The following is a 14,187-nucleotide window of genomic DNA, read 5'->3' as shown; positions in this document are numbered from 1 at the left end:
GGCGTTTCCCCCTCATCGTTTCCTGAAGTCTGCTTTACCAAAGTCTCCCTCCGACAGGGAGGCAGTTCTAGAAGCCATTCACAAGCTGTATTCCCAGCAGGTGATAATCAAGGTACCCCTCCTGCAACAAGGAAAGGGGTATTATTCCACGCTGTTTGTGGTACCGAAGCCGGACGGCTCGGTGAGACCAATTTTAAATCTGAAATCCTTGAACACTTACATAAAAAGGTTCAAATTCAAGATGGAGTCACTCAGAGCAGTGATAGCGAACCTGGAAGAAGGGGACTATATGGTGTCTCTGGACATCAAAGATGCTTATCTCCACGTCCCGATATACCCTTCTCACCAAGGGTACCTCAGGTTTGTAGTACAAAACTGTCATTATCAGTTTCAGACGCTGCCGTTTGGATTGTCCACGGCACCTCGGGTCTTTACCAAGGTAATGGCCGAAATGATGATTCTTCTACGAAGAAAAGGCATTTCAATTATCCCTTACTTGGACGATCTCCTGATAAGGGCAAGATCCAGGGAACAGTTAGAAGTCGGAGTAGCACTATCTCAGGTAGTGTTACGTCAGCACGGGTGGATTCTAAATATTCCAAAATCGCAGCTGATTCCAACGACACGTCTACTGTTCCTAGGAATGATTCTGGACACAGTCCAGAAGAAGGTGTTTCTCCCGGAGGAGAAGGCCAGGGAGTTATCCGAGCTAGTCAGGAACCTCCTAAAACCAGGACAGGTCTCAGTGCATCAGTGCACGAGGGTCCTGGGGAAAATGGTGGCTTCTTACGAAGCGATTCCATTCGGAAGATTCCATGCAAGAACATTTCAGTGGGATCTACTGGACAAATGGTCCGGATCGCATCTGCAGATGCATCAGCGGATAACCCTGTCGCCAAGGACAAGGGTGTCTCTCCTGTGGTGGCTGCAGAGTGCTCATCTACTAGAGGGCCGCAGATTTGGCATTCAGGATTGGATCCTGGTAACCACGGATGCCAGCCTGAGAGGCTGGGGAGCAGTCACACAGGGAAGGAATTTCCAGGGCCTGTGGTCAAGCTTGGAAACGTCTCTTCATATAAACATTCTGGAACTAAGGGCCATTTACAATGCCCTAAGTCAAGCAAAACCTCTGCTTCAGGGTCAGGCGGTGTTGATCCAATCGGACAACATCACGTCAGTCGCCCACGTAAACAGACAGGGCGGCACGAGAAGCAGGAGGGCAATGGCAGAAGCTGCAAGGATTTTTCGCTGGGCGGAAAATCATGTGATAGCACTGTCAGCAGTATTCATTCCGGGAGTGGACAACTGGGAAGCAGACTTCCTCAGCAGACACGACCTTCACCCGGGAGAGTGGGGACTTCACCCAGAAGTCTTCCACCTGATTGTAAACCGTTGGGAAAAACCAAAGGTGGACATGATGGCGTCACGTCTAAACAAAAAACTGGACAGATATTGCGCCAGGTCAAGGGACCCTCAGGCAATAGCAGTGGACGCTCTGGTAACGCCGTGGGTGTACCAGTCAGTGTATGTGTTCCCTCCTCTGCCTCTCATACCAAAAGTACTGAGAATCATAAGAAGGAGAGGAGTAAGAACTATACTCGTGGTTCCGGATTGGCCAAGACGGACTTGGTACCCGGAACTTCAAGAGATGCTCACGGACGAACCGTGGCCTCTACCTCTAAGAAAGGACCTGCTACTGCAGGGGCCTTGTCTGTTCCAAGACTTACCGCGGCTGCGTTTGACGGCATGGCGGTTGAACGCCGGATCCTGAGGGAAAAAGGCATTCCAGAAGAAGTCATCCCTACTCTGGTCAAAGCCAGGAAGGACGTAACCGCAAAACATTATCACCGCATTTGGCGTAAATATGTTGCGTGGTGTGAGGCCAAGAAGGCCCCTACAGAGGAATTTCAACTGGGTCGTTTCCTTCATTTCCTGCAAACAGGACTGTCTATGGGCCTAAAATTAGGGTCCATTAAGGTTCAAATTTCGGCCCTGTCGATTTTCTTCCAGAAAGAACTGGCTTCAGTACCTGAAGTTCAGACATTTGTAAAAGGGGTGCTGCACATACAGCCTCCTTTTGTGCCTCCAGTGGCACCTTGGGATCTCAATGTGGTGTTGAGTTTTCTAAAGTCACATTGGTTTGAACCACTTTCCACTGTGGACTTAAAATATCTCACATGGAAGGTGTCGATGCTGTTAGCCTTGGCTTCAGCCAGGCGTGTGTCAGAATTGGCGGCTTTATCATATAAAAGCCCTTACTTGATATTTCATTCTGACAGGGCGGAATTGAGGACTCGTCCTCAATTTCTACCTAAGGTGGTTTCTGCATTTCACATGAACCAACCTATTGTGGTACCTGCGGCTACCAGGGACTTAGAGGACTCTAAGTTGCTTGACGTTGTCAGGGCCTTGAAAATATATGTTTCCAGGACGGCTGGAGTCAGAAAATCTGACTCGCTGTTTATCCTGTATGCACCCAACAAGCTGGGTGCTCCTGCTTCTAAGCAGACGATTGCTCGTTGGATTTGTAGTACAATTCAGCTTGCACATTCTGTGGCAGGATTGCCACAGCCAAAATCAGTAAAAGCCCATTCCACAAGGAAGGTGGGCTCATCTTGGGCGGCTGCCCGAGGGGTCTCGGCTTTACAACTTTGCCGAGCAGCTACTTGGTCAGGGGCAAACACGTTTGCTAAATTCTACAAATTTGATACCCTGGCTGAGGAGGACCTGGAGTTCTCTCATTCGGTGCTGCAGAGTCATCCGCACTCTCCCGCCCGTTTGGGAGCTTTGGTATAATCCCCATGGTCCTTACGGAGTCCCAGCATCCACTAGGACGTCAGAGAAAATAAGATTTTACTTACCGATAAATCTATTTCTCGTAGTCCGTAGTGGATGCTGGGCGCCCATCCCTAGTGCGGATTGTCTGCAATACTTGTATATAGTTATTGTTACAAAAATTCGGGTTATTATTGTTGTGAGCCATCTTTTCAGAGGCTCCTTTGCGTTTATCATACTGTTAACTGGGTTCAGATCACAAGTTGTACGGTGTGATTGGTGTGGCTGGTATGAGTCTTACCCGGGATTCAATATCCTTCCTTATTATGTACGCTCGTCCGGGCACAGTATCCTAACTGAGGCTTGGAGGAGGGTCATAGGGGGAGGAGCCAGTGCACACCACCTGATCCTTAAGCTTTTATTTTGTGCCCTGTCTCCTGCGGAGCCGCTATATCCCCATGGTCCTTACGGAGTCCCAGCATCCACTAGGACGTCAGAGAAATGTGAATACAGTTGCACTACTCTGTGGCTTAATTTAAAATAAGAATTTACTTACCGATAATTCTATTTCTCATAGTCCGTAGTGGATGCTGGGACTTCCGTAAGGACCATGGGGAATAGCGGCTCCGCAGGAGACTGGGCACAAAAAGTAAAAGCTTTAGACTAGCTGGTGTGCACTGGCTCCTCCCCCTATGACCCTCCTTCAAGCCTCAGTTAGGATACTGTGCCCGGACGAGCGTACATAATAAGGAAGGATTTTGAATCCCGGGTAAGACTCATACCAGCCACACCAATCACACTGTACAACCTGTGATCTGAACCCAGTTAACAGTATGATAAACGTAGGAGCCTCTGAAAAGATGGCTCACAACAATAAACAACCCGATTTTTTGTAACAATAACTATATACAAGTATTGCAGACAATCCGCACTTGGGATGGGCGCCCAGCATCCACTACGGACTATGAGAAATAGAATTATCGGTAAGTAAATTCTTATTTTCTCTGACGTCCTAGTGGATGCTGGGACTTCCGTAAGGACCATGGGGATTATACCAAAGCTCCCAAACGGGCGGGAGAGTGCGGATGACTCTGCAGCACCGAATGAGAGAACTCCAGCTCCTCCTCAGCCAGGGTATCGAATTTGTAAAATTTTGCAAACGTGTTTGCCCCTGACCAAGTAGCTGCTCGGCAAAGTTGTAAAGCCGAGACCCCTCGGGCAGCCGCCCAAGATGAGCCCACTTTTCTTGTGGAATGGGCTTTAACAGATTTTGGCTGTGGCAGTCCTGCCACAGAATGTGCAAGCTGAATTGTACTACAAATCCAACGAGCAATCGTCTGCTTAGAAGCAGGAGCACCCAGCTTGTTGGGTGCATACAGGATAAACAGCGAGTCAGATTTTCTGACTCCAGCCGTCCTGGAAACATATATTTTCAGGGCCCTGACTACGTCCAACAACTTGGAGTCCTCCAAGTCCCTAGTAGCCGCAGGCACCACAATAGGTTGGTTCATGTGAAACGCTGAAACCACCTTAGGGAGAAATTGAGGACGAGTCCTCAATTCTGCCCTGTCTGAATGAAAAATTAGGTAAGGGCTTTTATATGACAAAGCCGCCATTTCTGAGACACGCCTGGCTGACGCCAGAGCTAACAGCATGACCACCTTCCATGTGAGATATTTTAATTCCACAGTGGTGAGTGGTTCAAACCAATGTGATTTTAGGAACCCTAAAACTACATTGAGATCCCAAGGTGCCACTGGTGGCACAAAAGGAGGTTGTATATGCAGTACCCCCTTGACAAACGTCTGAACTTCAGGCAATGAAGCCAGTTCTTTCTGTAAGAAGATCGACAGGGCCGAAATTTGAACCTTAATGGATCCTAATTTTAGGCCCATAGACAGTCCTGCTTGCAAGAAATGCAGAAAACGACCCAGTTGAAATTCCTCTGTGGGGGCCTTCTTAGCCTCACACCAGGAAACATATTTTCGCCAAATGCGGTGATAATGTTTCGCAGTTACATCCTTCCTGGCTTTGATCAGGGTAGGGATGACTTCATCTGGAATGCCTTTTTCCATCAGGATCCGGCGTTCAACCGCCATGCCGTCAAACGCAGCCGCGGTAAGTCTTGGAACAGACAAGGTCCCTGCTGGAGCAGGTCCTTTCTTAGAGGTAGAGGCCACGGGTCCTCCGTGAGCATCTCTTGCAGTTCCGGGTACCAAGTTCTTCTTGGCCAATCCGGAGCCACGAGTATAGTCTTCACTCCTCTCCTTCTTATGATTCTCAGTACTTTTGGAATGAGAGGCAGAGGAGGGAACACATACACCGACTGGTACACCCACGGTGTTACCAGAGCGTCCACCGCTATTGCCTGAGGGTCCCTTGACCTGGCGCAATATCTGTCCAGTTTTTTGTTGAGACGGGACGCCATCATGTCCACCTTTGGTTTTTCCCAACGGTTTACAATCACTTGAAAGACTTCTGGGTGAAGTCCCCACTCCCCCGGGTGGAGGTCGTGTCTGCTGAGGAAGTCTGCTTCCCAGTTGTCCACTCCCGGAATGAACACTGCTGACAGTGCCACCACATGATTTTCCGCCCAGCGAAGAATCCTTGCAGCTTCTGCCATTGCCCTCCTGCTTCTTGTGCCGCCCTGTCTGTTGACGTGGGCGACTGCCGTGATGTTGTCCGATTGGATCAATACCGACTGACCCTGAAGCAGAGGCCTTGCTTGACTTAGGGCATTGTAAATGGCCCTTAGTTCCAGGATATTTATGTGAAGAGACGTTTCCATGCTTGACCACAAGCCCTGGAAATTTCTTCCCTGTGTGACTGCTCCCCAGCCTCTCAGGCTGGCATCGGTGGTCACCAGCATCCAATCCTGAATGCCGAATCTGCGGCCCTCTAGAAGATGAGCACTCTGTAACCACCACAGGAGAGACACCCTTGTCCTTGGAGATAGGGTTATCCGCTGATGCATCTGAAGATGCGATCCGGACCATTTGTCCAGCAGATCCCACTGAAAAGTTCTTGCATGGATTCTTCCGAATGGAATCGCTTCGTAAGAAGCCACCATTTTTCCCAGGACTCTCGTGCATTGATGCACTGACACTTGGCCTGGTTTTAGGAGTTTCCTGACTAGCTCGGATAACTCCCTGGCCTTCTCCTCCGGGAGAAAAACCTTTTTCTGGACTGTGTCCAGAATCATCCCCAGGAACAGTAGACGTGTTGTTGGAATCAGCTGTGATTTTGGGATATTTAGGATCCACCCGTGCTGACGTAGCACTACCTGAGATAGTGCTGCTCCGACCTCTAACTGTTCCCTGGACCTTGCCCTTATCAGGAGATCGTCCAAGTAAGGGATAATTAAGACGCCTTTTCTTCGAAGAAGAATCATCATTTCGGCCATTACCTTGGTAAAGACCCGTGGTGCCGTGGACAATCCAAACGGCAGCGTCTGAAACTGATAATGACAGCTTTGTACCACAAACCTGAGGTACCCTTGGTGAGAAGGGTAGATTGGGACATGGAGATAAGCATCTTTGATGTCCAGAGACACCATATAGTCCCCTTCTTCCAGGTTCGCTATCACTGCTCTGAGTGACTCCATCTTGAATTTGAACCTTTTTATGTAAGTGTTCAAGGATTTTAGATTTAAAATTGGTCTCACCGAGCCGTCCGGCTTCGGTACCACAAACAGCGTGGAATAATACCCCTTTCCCTGTTGTAGGAGGGGTACCTTGATTATCACCTGCTGGGAATACAGCTTGTGAATAGCTTCCACTACCGCCTCCCTGTCGGAGGGAGACGTTGGTAGAGCAGACTTCAGGAACCGGCGAGGGGGAGACGTCTCGAATTCCAATTTGTACCCCTGTGATACTACCTGCAGGATCCAGGGGTCCACTTGCGAGTGAGCCCACTGCGCGCTGAAATTCTTGAGACGGCCCCCCACCGTGCCTGAGTCCTCTTGTAAGGCCCCAGCGTCATGCTGAAGACTTGGCAGAAGCGGGGGAGGGCTTCTGCTCCTGGGAAGAGGCTGCCTGGTGCAGTCTTTTTCCCCTTCCTCTGCCCCTGGGCAGAAATGAGTGGCCTTTTGCCCGCTTGCCCTTATGGGAACGAAAGGACTGAGTTTGAAAAGACGGTGTCTTTTTCTGCTGAGAGGTGACCTGGGGTAAAAAGGTGGATTTTCCAGCCGTTGCTGTGGCCACCAGGTCCGATAGACCAACCCCAAATAACTCCTCCCCTTTATACGGCAATACTTCCATATGTCGTTTGGAATCCGCATCACCTGACCACTGTCGCGTCCATAACGCTCTTCTGGCAGAAATGGACATCGCACTCACTCTAGATGCCAGGGTGCAAATATCCCTCTGTGCATCTCGCATATATAGTAATGCATCCTTTAAATGCTCTATAGTTAATAATATACTGTCCCTATCCAGGGTATCAATATTTTCAGTCAGGGAATCCGACCAAGCCACTCCAGCACTGCACATCCAGGCTGAGGCGATTGCTGGTCGCAGTATAACACCAGTATGTGTGTATATACCTTTTAGGATATTTTCCAGCCTTCTATCAGCTGGTTCCTTAAGGGCGGCCGTATCGGGAGACGGTAACGCCACTTGTTTTGATAAGCGTGTGAGCGCCTTATCTACCCTAGGGGGTGTTTCCCAACGCGCCCTAACCTCTGGCTGGAAAGGGTATAGTGCCAATAATTTATTAGAAATCAGCAGTTTTTTATCGGGGAAAAACCACGCTTTATCACACACCTCATTTAATTCATCTGATTCAGGAAAAACTACTGGTAGTTTTTTCACACCCCACATAATACCCTTTTTTGTGGTACTTGTAGTGTCAGAAATATTCAATGCCTCCTTCATTGCCGTGATCATGTAACGTGTGGCCCTACTGGACATTACGTTTGTCTCCTCACCGTCGACACTGGATTCAGTATCCGTGTCTGGGTCTGTGTCGACCATCTGAGGTAACGGGCGTTTTAGCGCCCCCGACGGTGTCTGAGACGCCTGAACAGGCACTAATTGATTTGCCGGCTGTCTCATGTCGTCAACAGTTTTTTGCAAAGTGCTGACACTGTCACGTAATTCTTTAAATACGACCATCCAGTCAGGTGTCGACTCCCTAGGGGGTGACATCACTAACACAGGCAATTGCTCTGCTTCCACATCATTTTCCTCCTCATACATGTCGACACAATCGTACCGACACCCAGCACACACACAGGGAATGCTCTGAAAGAGGACAGGACCCCACGAGCCCTTTGGGGAGACAGAGGGAGAGTTTGCCAGCACACACCAGAGCGCTATATATATACAGGGATAACCTTATGTAAGTGTTACTCCCTTTATAGCTGCTGTTTTATATTAGCTGCCAATAGTGCCCCCCCTCTCTTGTTTTACCCTGATTCTGTAGCAGGACTGCAGGGGAGAGTCTGGGAGCCTTCCTTCCAGCGGAACTGTGAGGGAAAATGGCGCTTGTGTGCTGAGGAGATAGGCTCCGCCCCCTTCACGGCGGCCTTTTCTCCCGCTTTTTTTTAGGAAAACTGGCAGGGGTGAAATGCATCCATATAGCCCAGGAGCTATATGTGATGTATTTCTTTAGCCATATAAGGTTTAAACATGTTTTATTGCGTCTCAGGGCGCTCCCCCCCAGCGCCCTGCACCCTCAGTGACCGGAGTGTGAAGTGTGCTGAGAGCAATGGCGCACAGCTGCAGTGCTGTGCGCTACCTTATCTGAAGACAGGACCGTCTTCTGCCGCCGATTTCTCCGGACCTCTTCGCTCTTCTGGCTCTGTAAGGGGGCCGGCGGCGCGGCTCCGGGACCCATCCAGGCTGAACCTGTGATCGTCCCTCTGGAGCTAATGTCCAGTAGCCAAGAAGCCCAATCCACTCTGCACACAGGTGAGTTCGCTTCTTCTCCCCTTAGTCCCACGATGCAGTGAGCCTGTTGCCAGCAGGACTCACTGAAAATAAAAAACCTATTTAAACTTTTACTTCTAAGCAGCTCAGGAGAGCCACCTAGCATGCACCCTTCTCGTTCGGGCACAAAAATCTAACTGAGGCTTGGAGGAGGGTCATAGGGGGAGGAGCCAGTGCACACCAGCTAGTCTAAAGCTTTTACTTTTTGTGCCCAGTCTCCTGCGGAGCCGCTATTCCCCATGGTCCTTACGGAAGTCCCAGCATCCACTAGGACGTCAGAGAAATTGGGAGTACTATTGTGTGGCCATGTCCCTTCTGAGCAAGAACACACCCCTTTTTGTTCTGTACGCCGAATGAGGACTGCTATGGGTGAGGAGTGATGGTGATGGGAAAGGGGTGCTGGGTCAGAGGCGGAACTAGCAGCGGGCCTAGAGGGCACCAGCCAAAATCTTGCCAGGGGCATCATATTGGTTAGGGCCGGCTCTGATGCTCTGACAGTTTTGCTATTAGGGCATGCTAAAACTGTGGCAAGGTATACTGGGATGTGTAGTTCCAAAGCAACTGGAGGGCTCCATGCTGAATACCACCTGAGTTTGACAGTTAAGGTTTGGCATATCAAGATGGTTCTAGCTGTAGACTGAATCAGTGCCATCTTTATATCCCTTTCACATCGCACAAATAACCCGGTATCAACCCGGCATATTGCCGAGTTGACAATGGTCAGTGTGCGGTGTGAAAGGGCCATGTCCGAATTCTGGGATCAGTAATTTAACCCGGGCAATAAGAAGGGTTATTCCCAGGTTGAATACCGGCTCAGGCGCAGTGTGAATTGGTTGCCGGGTTGATGCGACCCGGTACCCAATCACAGCATAGGGAGAGGCGGCGCGGAGATGAGCTAATTTCCCAGCGCCGACTCCACCCCCCGCCGCTATGGCAACCGATCCAGCAATTTGCCGGTCGGGAAGCCAGAAGATAGTCTCTAATGCCGGATCCCACCCGGGAAGGACCCGCTTCCGGTTCCCGGGTGGGATCCCGCATTGGAGATGTGAAAGGGGTATTAAGAAGCCGTAAGGGATGAGGTGGAAACTCAACCACACAATTGACATTCACTCTTACTTTCCATTCTTCTTATCAAGTTTCCACTCCATGATTCATTTTCCCAGGAAAATTGCAGCAGACAGATGTGAATGTTGCTCTCCAGTCAGCACTAGCTTAGAATAAAATATAACTGACCTCTGCTTCTCAAAAGGGAAGGTTCAGCCATTTACTCCTGATCAGATAATGTAATGTTCAGACCAGAACATAAAGTAAAGAATAAACATATTCATGCTCTCAAAGACCTTCCGGATGCAACGCTTTCCCGATCTTCCTATTACTATAAAGCATTAGTTTTACTGCATAAACAAATTTAAAAGGTGCATTTTATTCAATGCCAACATAACCCTCACACAATCATCTTGTTCATCTTGTGGGTTTTTAATGGAGAAACATTTATACCAATAGACTGTAATTGTGTTTGCCTATCTATAGGTCCTTTCAGCTTTATTGGAATGATAAAAGCTATGGTATCACACATTCAGAGTCACAAGATACTGTAGCCTGTTTAACTTAAAATGGAAATGTATTCAGTTCTCTGTAAACTAGTAATCCCACCAGTTGTTGTTAAGTGGCCATCTCTCACTTGAACAAATGAGATTTACAGATCATAGATTCCCTGTTTTAAGAGACTAAACTGATGGCACTGGCAGATAATGCAGTGGTTGGTTGCAGGTCTGCCCTCTATGGCCACCTCCTAGGAACCAAGTGTCTTAACCTCCTGTATATTCATATAACTCATTGCAAAAGATGGCATAACATTTTGGGTAGAGATGAGCGGGTTCGGTTTTACTCGGATTTACTCGGTTCTCAAAACAGCATCTTATTGGTTCACGGACGTCACGTGTTTTGGATAACCAATAAGAAAAATCCGGATAAAACCGAACTGGCGTTAATTCTGGCGTTACATCCGAACCCGCTCATCTCTAATTTTGGGTGACCAATGAGTATGCTCTGAATAAGGGCCAGAGGAGCCTGAGGTGAGAAAGCAGAAAGAGAGCGGCCTCTTCCTGCCTTTTATCCAGTGCAAGTGCACATAATGCCCTCAGCCAATGATGCTACGTTTTTAAAAATAGATTTGCATTGCAAAACTATTGTTGCTTCTTTAATTGTGGAAATGCTCTGACCCCATTGTTATAATGCAGACACTTCCAAGCAGACAGAAGTTAAACACTTAAGATCTCCGCTGTGTTTTTTGTTTAATAGTAAGAACCCTTTTCTCCTGCTAAAAAAGAAGAAAAGGCCTTTAATAATTTTAAAACTAGAGCCCTAAGTATAAAATCATACAGCATGTGGAATAAGAACAGATGCTATATATGGATACATAAAGGGACAAAACCTTACACCTTAAGAATGTTCCTGGAAGAGAGACTGTTGGCAACTGTAATAAAAAATTATATATATATATATATATATATATATATATATAGATTTTTTAAATTAAAAGTAGCCCTGAGGGCTAGTGCCATGTGCCCTGTGTTGACCCATTTTAATTGCATAACATCAGTGATGGGAACACAAACACCTTTTTGTCCCCACACACAGTACACAATGTCTTCTCTAGATGAATGCAACCCAGTGGTGGTACATCTGTGCATGTAGTCGAAGCTGTAGCTCTTAGCTTGCGTACAACCATGTGACTATCCATGTACCCAATGCGTCTTAGCGAATGTTTACAGTGGTAGCCATGTGTATGCCTAGTCCAGAAGTCTGCTGTTAGCGTCATGCAAAAGAATCCAGTGTCAGAGGGGCAAAACCTGAGGATACTTCTGTGGGGCACCACACAGACAAATTCTGTTTTAAAACTGTAAAGTGTGCATACTTTTGAATGCAACTTGGGCAAAGAATACTACTAACAGAAACACAAGTGTATGAAGTTGCTGGACCAGAACTAATCAACTATACAACGCACAACATAAAATTTATGAAATAACATTTATATTTGTTATTACTTAGAATAATAATAAAAAAACCAAGCTTCCAATTTATGAATTAGTGTTTGTACATAATCAGGATAATGCTAGAACATGAGTACATGGGTTCAAAACTCAGCACATTATTCGCAGTAAAAACAAATGTCCACACACCTACCCCCTGCTACACATGGGTAAAGGTGCCCATACACTGGTGCGATTTTGCCAGATTTCATCCTATTCTGATGTTTTAGGCCGATATATCAGATAAAAACTGGCAAATCGCATGTGTTTTACCTCCGATTCGGTCCGATGCGCGGTCCCGTGATCATCGGATCAGAGCCCCTAGATCAGAAGTACAGCACTATAGATATATTGTACCGATATCCTTGACTTGCGTCGCATACGATACATTGTATGCAAAAGGACTGCATACGATGTATAATATGCGATCCTGACGCCGTGAAGCTGCTGGGCGGTTCAAGGGTGATCGTATGCGACTTCTCCCCTACGAGAAGTCACATAAGTGTATGGCCAGCTTAAGTCCTACAGTACCACCTGGACATGCAGAATGTTACACAGCACCAATTCCTCATATATCACAGGTTCCCACTGAAATGGCAACACATCTTAAAGTCAAGAGGTTTTTCATAAATTTATGCCAAGTATTAAATATACACATTAAAGGCATGTTGTCAGCCGGACCATCCTGCATAGTAGATAAGATCCATCATACTATGGGGTATATGGAGCGGAAAAAGGAGGTATCACTGTATAAAGCAATTTACTAGACTGGTTAAATCACAGATGTCTAATGCGGTCCTGTCGATATTGGGAATCATCGCATCCTATAAGATGGCAACCAAGGTAAACAGTTCAATAGGCATGCACACCCTTATCCGCTTGGCACGCCCACTATGGGGATGGGTAGAAATAATGACTGTGAATGCGCAGGCTTCTGCTCTGTGCATGAGAACTATACAGTACTATTACATGATCCCAGCCACAATCACTTATAGTCATGCATTTTGCTGCCAGTGTGTTGGAAACAGTTTTGCATCATTCAGTGAATTGCAGCAGTAACCTTTTTAATATGCTTGCATGTACAGAAATATCCCCACATCTGTTAGAGTCGAGTCATATTATATATATATATATATATATATATATATATATATATATATATATATAAAACATGAAATATTAATGTATATGATTGCTACAATGTAGTCCTTTGCGAGATAAATATCCAGATGTCCTCTAAAAGAGTTGGATTTTGTACACAGAACAGCACATGGACAATACATTTGTAGGCACACAAACAAAGAAAAAAGACAGCCTGAAGCATTAGTAATTACAGAGGGATACAGAAAACACTCACATGATTCATAATCATTTCTTTATGATGTAAACCAAGGGAGCATCTGGTAACCCAAATGTAAAAATACAGTAATAATCTTACATTAACTAATCATTGGAAATTGTTCTCATTCACTCCAATGCTGCACATCTGTGACATCTTGCACATACTGTAGGTGTGTGTATGAATATACATCCATACTGTGTACATGAACACCGGTGGGTGCTCACCGGGAGGCTGCTCTCCAGCCTGGGCACGCCGGCTATGTACTTACAATTGCTGCTCATATTGCTGGTTTCGTCGTCTCTTCATCCGCGGCAGCGACAAGCGGTCCGTGCTCAGTCCCGGTCTCTGCTCTGCCTCTGACCCGGTTTGTCTCCTGCCTCTGCCGGCTCCCGTGCCTGTGTCCTCCGCTTACAGAAGGGGGCTCTCCGGTGCTCCTGTACGAGCCATCCCTGGGCACCTGGCGCTGCTCACCTCTCCCATACACTCAGCTACACCCAGCAGTAGGAAGACGAGGTAGGGCAGCAGCAGCCAAAGGAGAGAGGTGCCTGTGTGCAGGAGCGGAGCCTGTGTGCAGGAGCGGCAGCCGGAGGTATACTGGCAGCTGTCAGTGTCCCCGGCACAAGGCTGGGAAGGTGGAAGGGAGAGGAGATTACAGCACTGGGTTGGGGGTGTGGACTGAGGAGGCAGAGGGAGGTATGATACAGTCACACACAGCCCAGCTACTCATCATCACTACACGGGGATGCTGCTCTTCCCTCTGCCTGGCAGCAGCATCTCTCTGCAGCCCGGAGCAGCAGCCGTCACTCTGAGCTTCAGTGGGACTCCTGCGGGACATTCCCAGGACGGATCAGGGCGAGCAGCTTAGCTCACGGGCGGGAGGACGGCTGCTGGCGCTGAGCAGTCATCGGGTGTCTGCTGTCCCCTACTGGCCGGCACTTGCTGCCTGCATGCAGGGTTGGACTGGCCCACAGGGGTACAGGGGAAACCACCGGTGGGCCCTACTGCCTGGGGGCCAGAGCCGGATTAAGGCTCTGAGGGGCCCGGGGCACTTCAGAGAGCGAGGCCCCTAATTAAAAGGCAGGCAGCTGAGTTATATATATATATATAT

The 14,187-nt window shown here is 47.8% G+C and overlaps 1 protein-coding gene across 8 annotated transcripts in view; it reads right to left on the bottom strand.

Moving 5' to 3' along the window:
* The window catches only part of ABLIM3 (actin binding LIM protein family member 3), a 313,166-nt gene extending 299,223 nt beyond the window's left edge, over positions 1 to 13,943 (bottom strand). For 5 of the 8 annotated variants that reach the window (XM_063928087.1, XM_063928091.1, XM_063928088.1 and 2 more), the window contains exon 1: positions 13,348 to 13,941. In XM_063928087.1, the coding sequence (XP_063784157.1) occupies positions 13,348 to 13,360 (13 nt within the window). In that variant the 5' untranslated portion in view covers positions 13,361 to 13,941. Of the gene's footprint in view, positions 1 to 13,347 lie in introns of all 8 variants that reach the window. The other 3 variants (XM_063928089.1, XM_063928093.1, XM_063928094.1) reach the window with 2 other exon arrangements.
* Between the last annotated feature and the right edge of the window lie 244 nt (positions 13,944 to 14,187).

The sequence above is a fragment of the Pseudophryne corroboree genome, chromosome 6 (assembly GCF_028390025.1).
Source record: "Pseudophryne corroboree isolate aPseCor3 chromosome 6, aPseCor3.hap2, whole genome shotgun sequence".
Classification (NCBI taxonomy): Eukaryota; Metazoa; Chordata; class Amphibia; order Anura; family Myobatrachidae; genus Pseudophryne; species Pseudophryne corroboree.
This window is presented reverse-complemented; position numbering and strand designations above follow the sequence as displayed.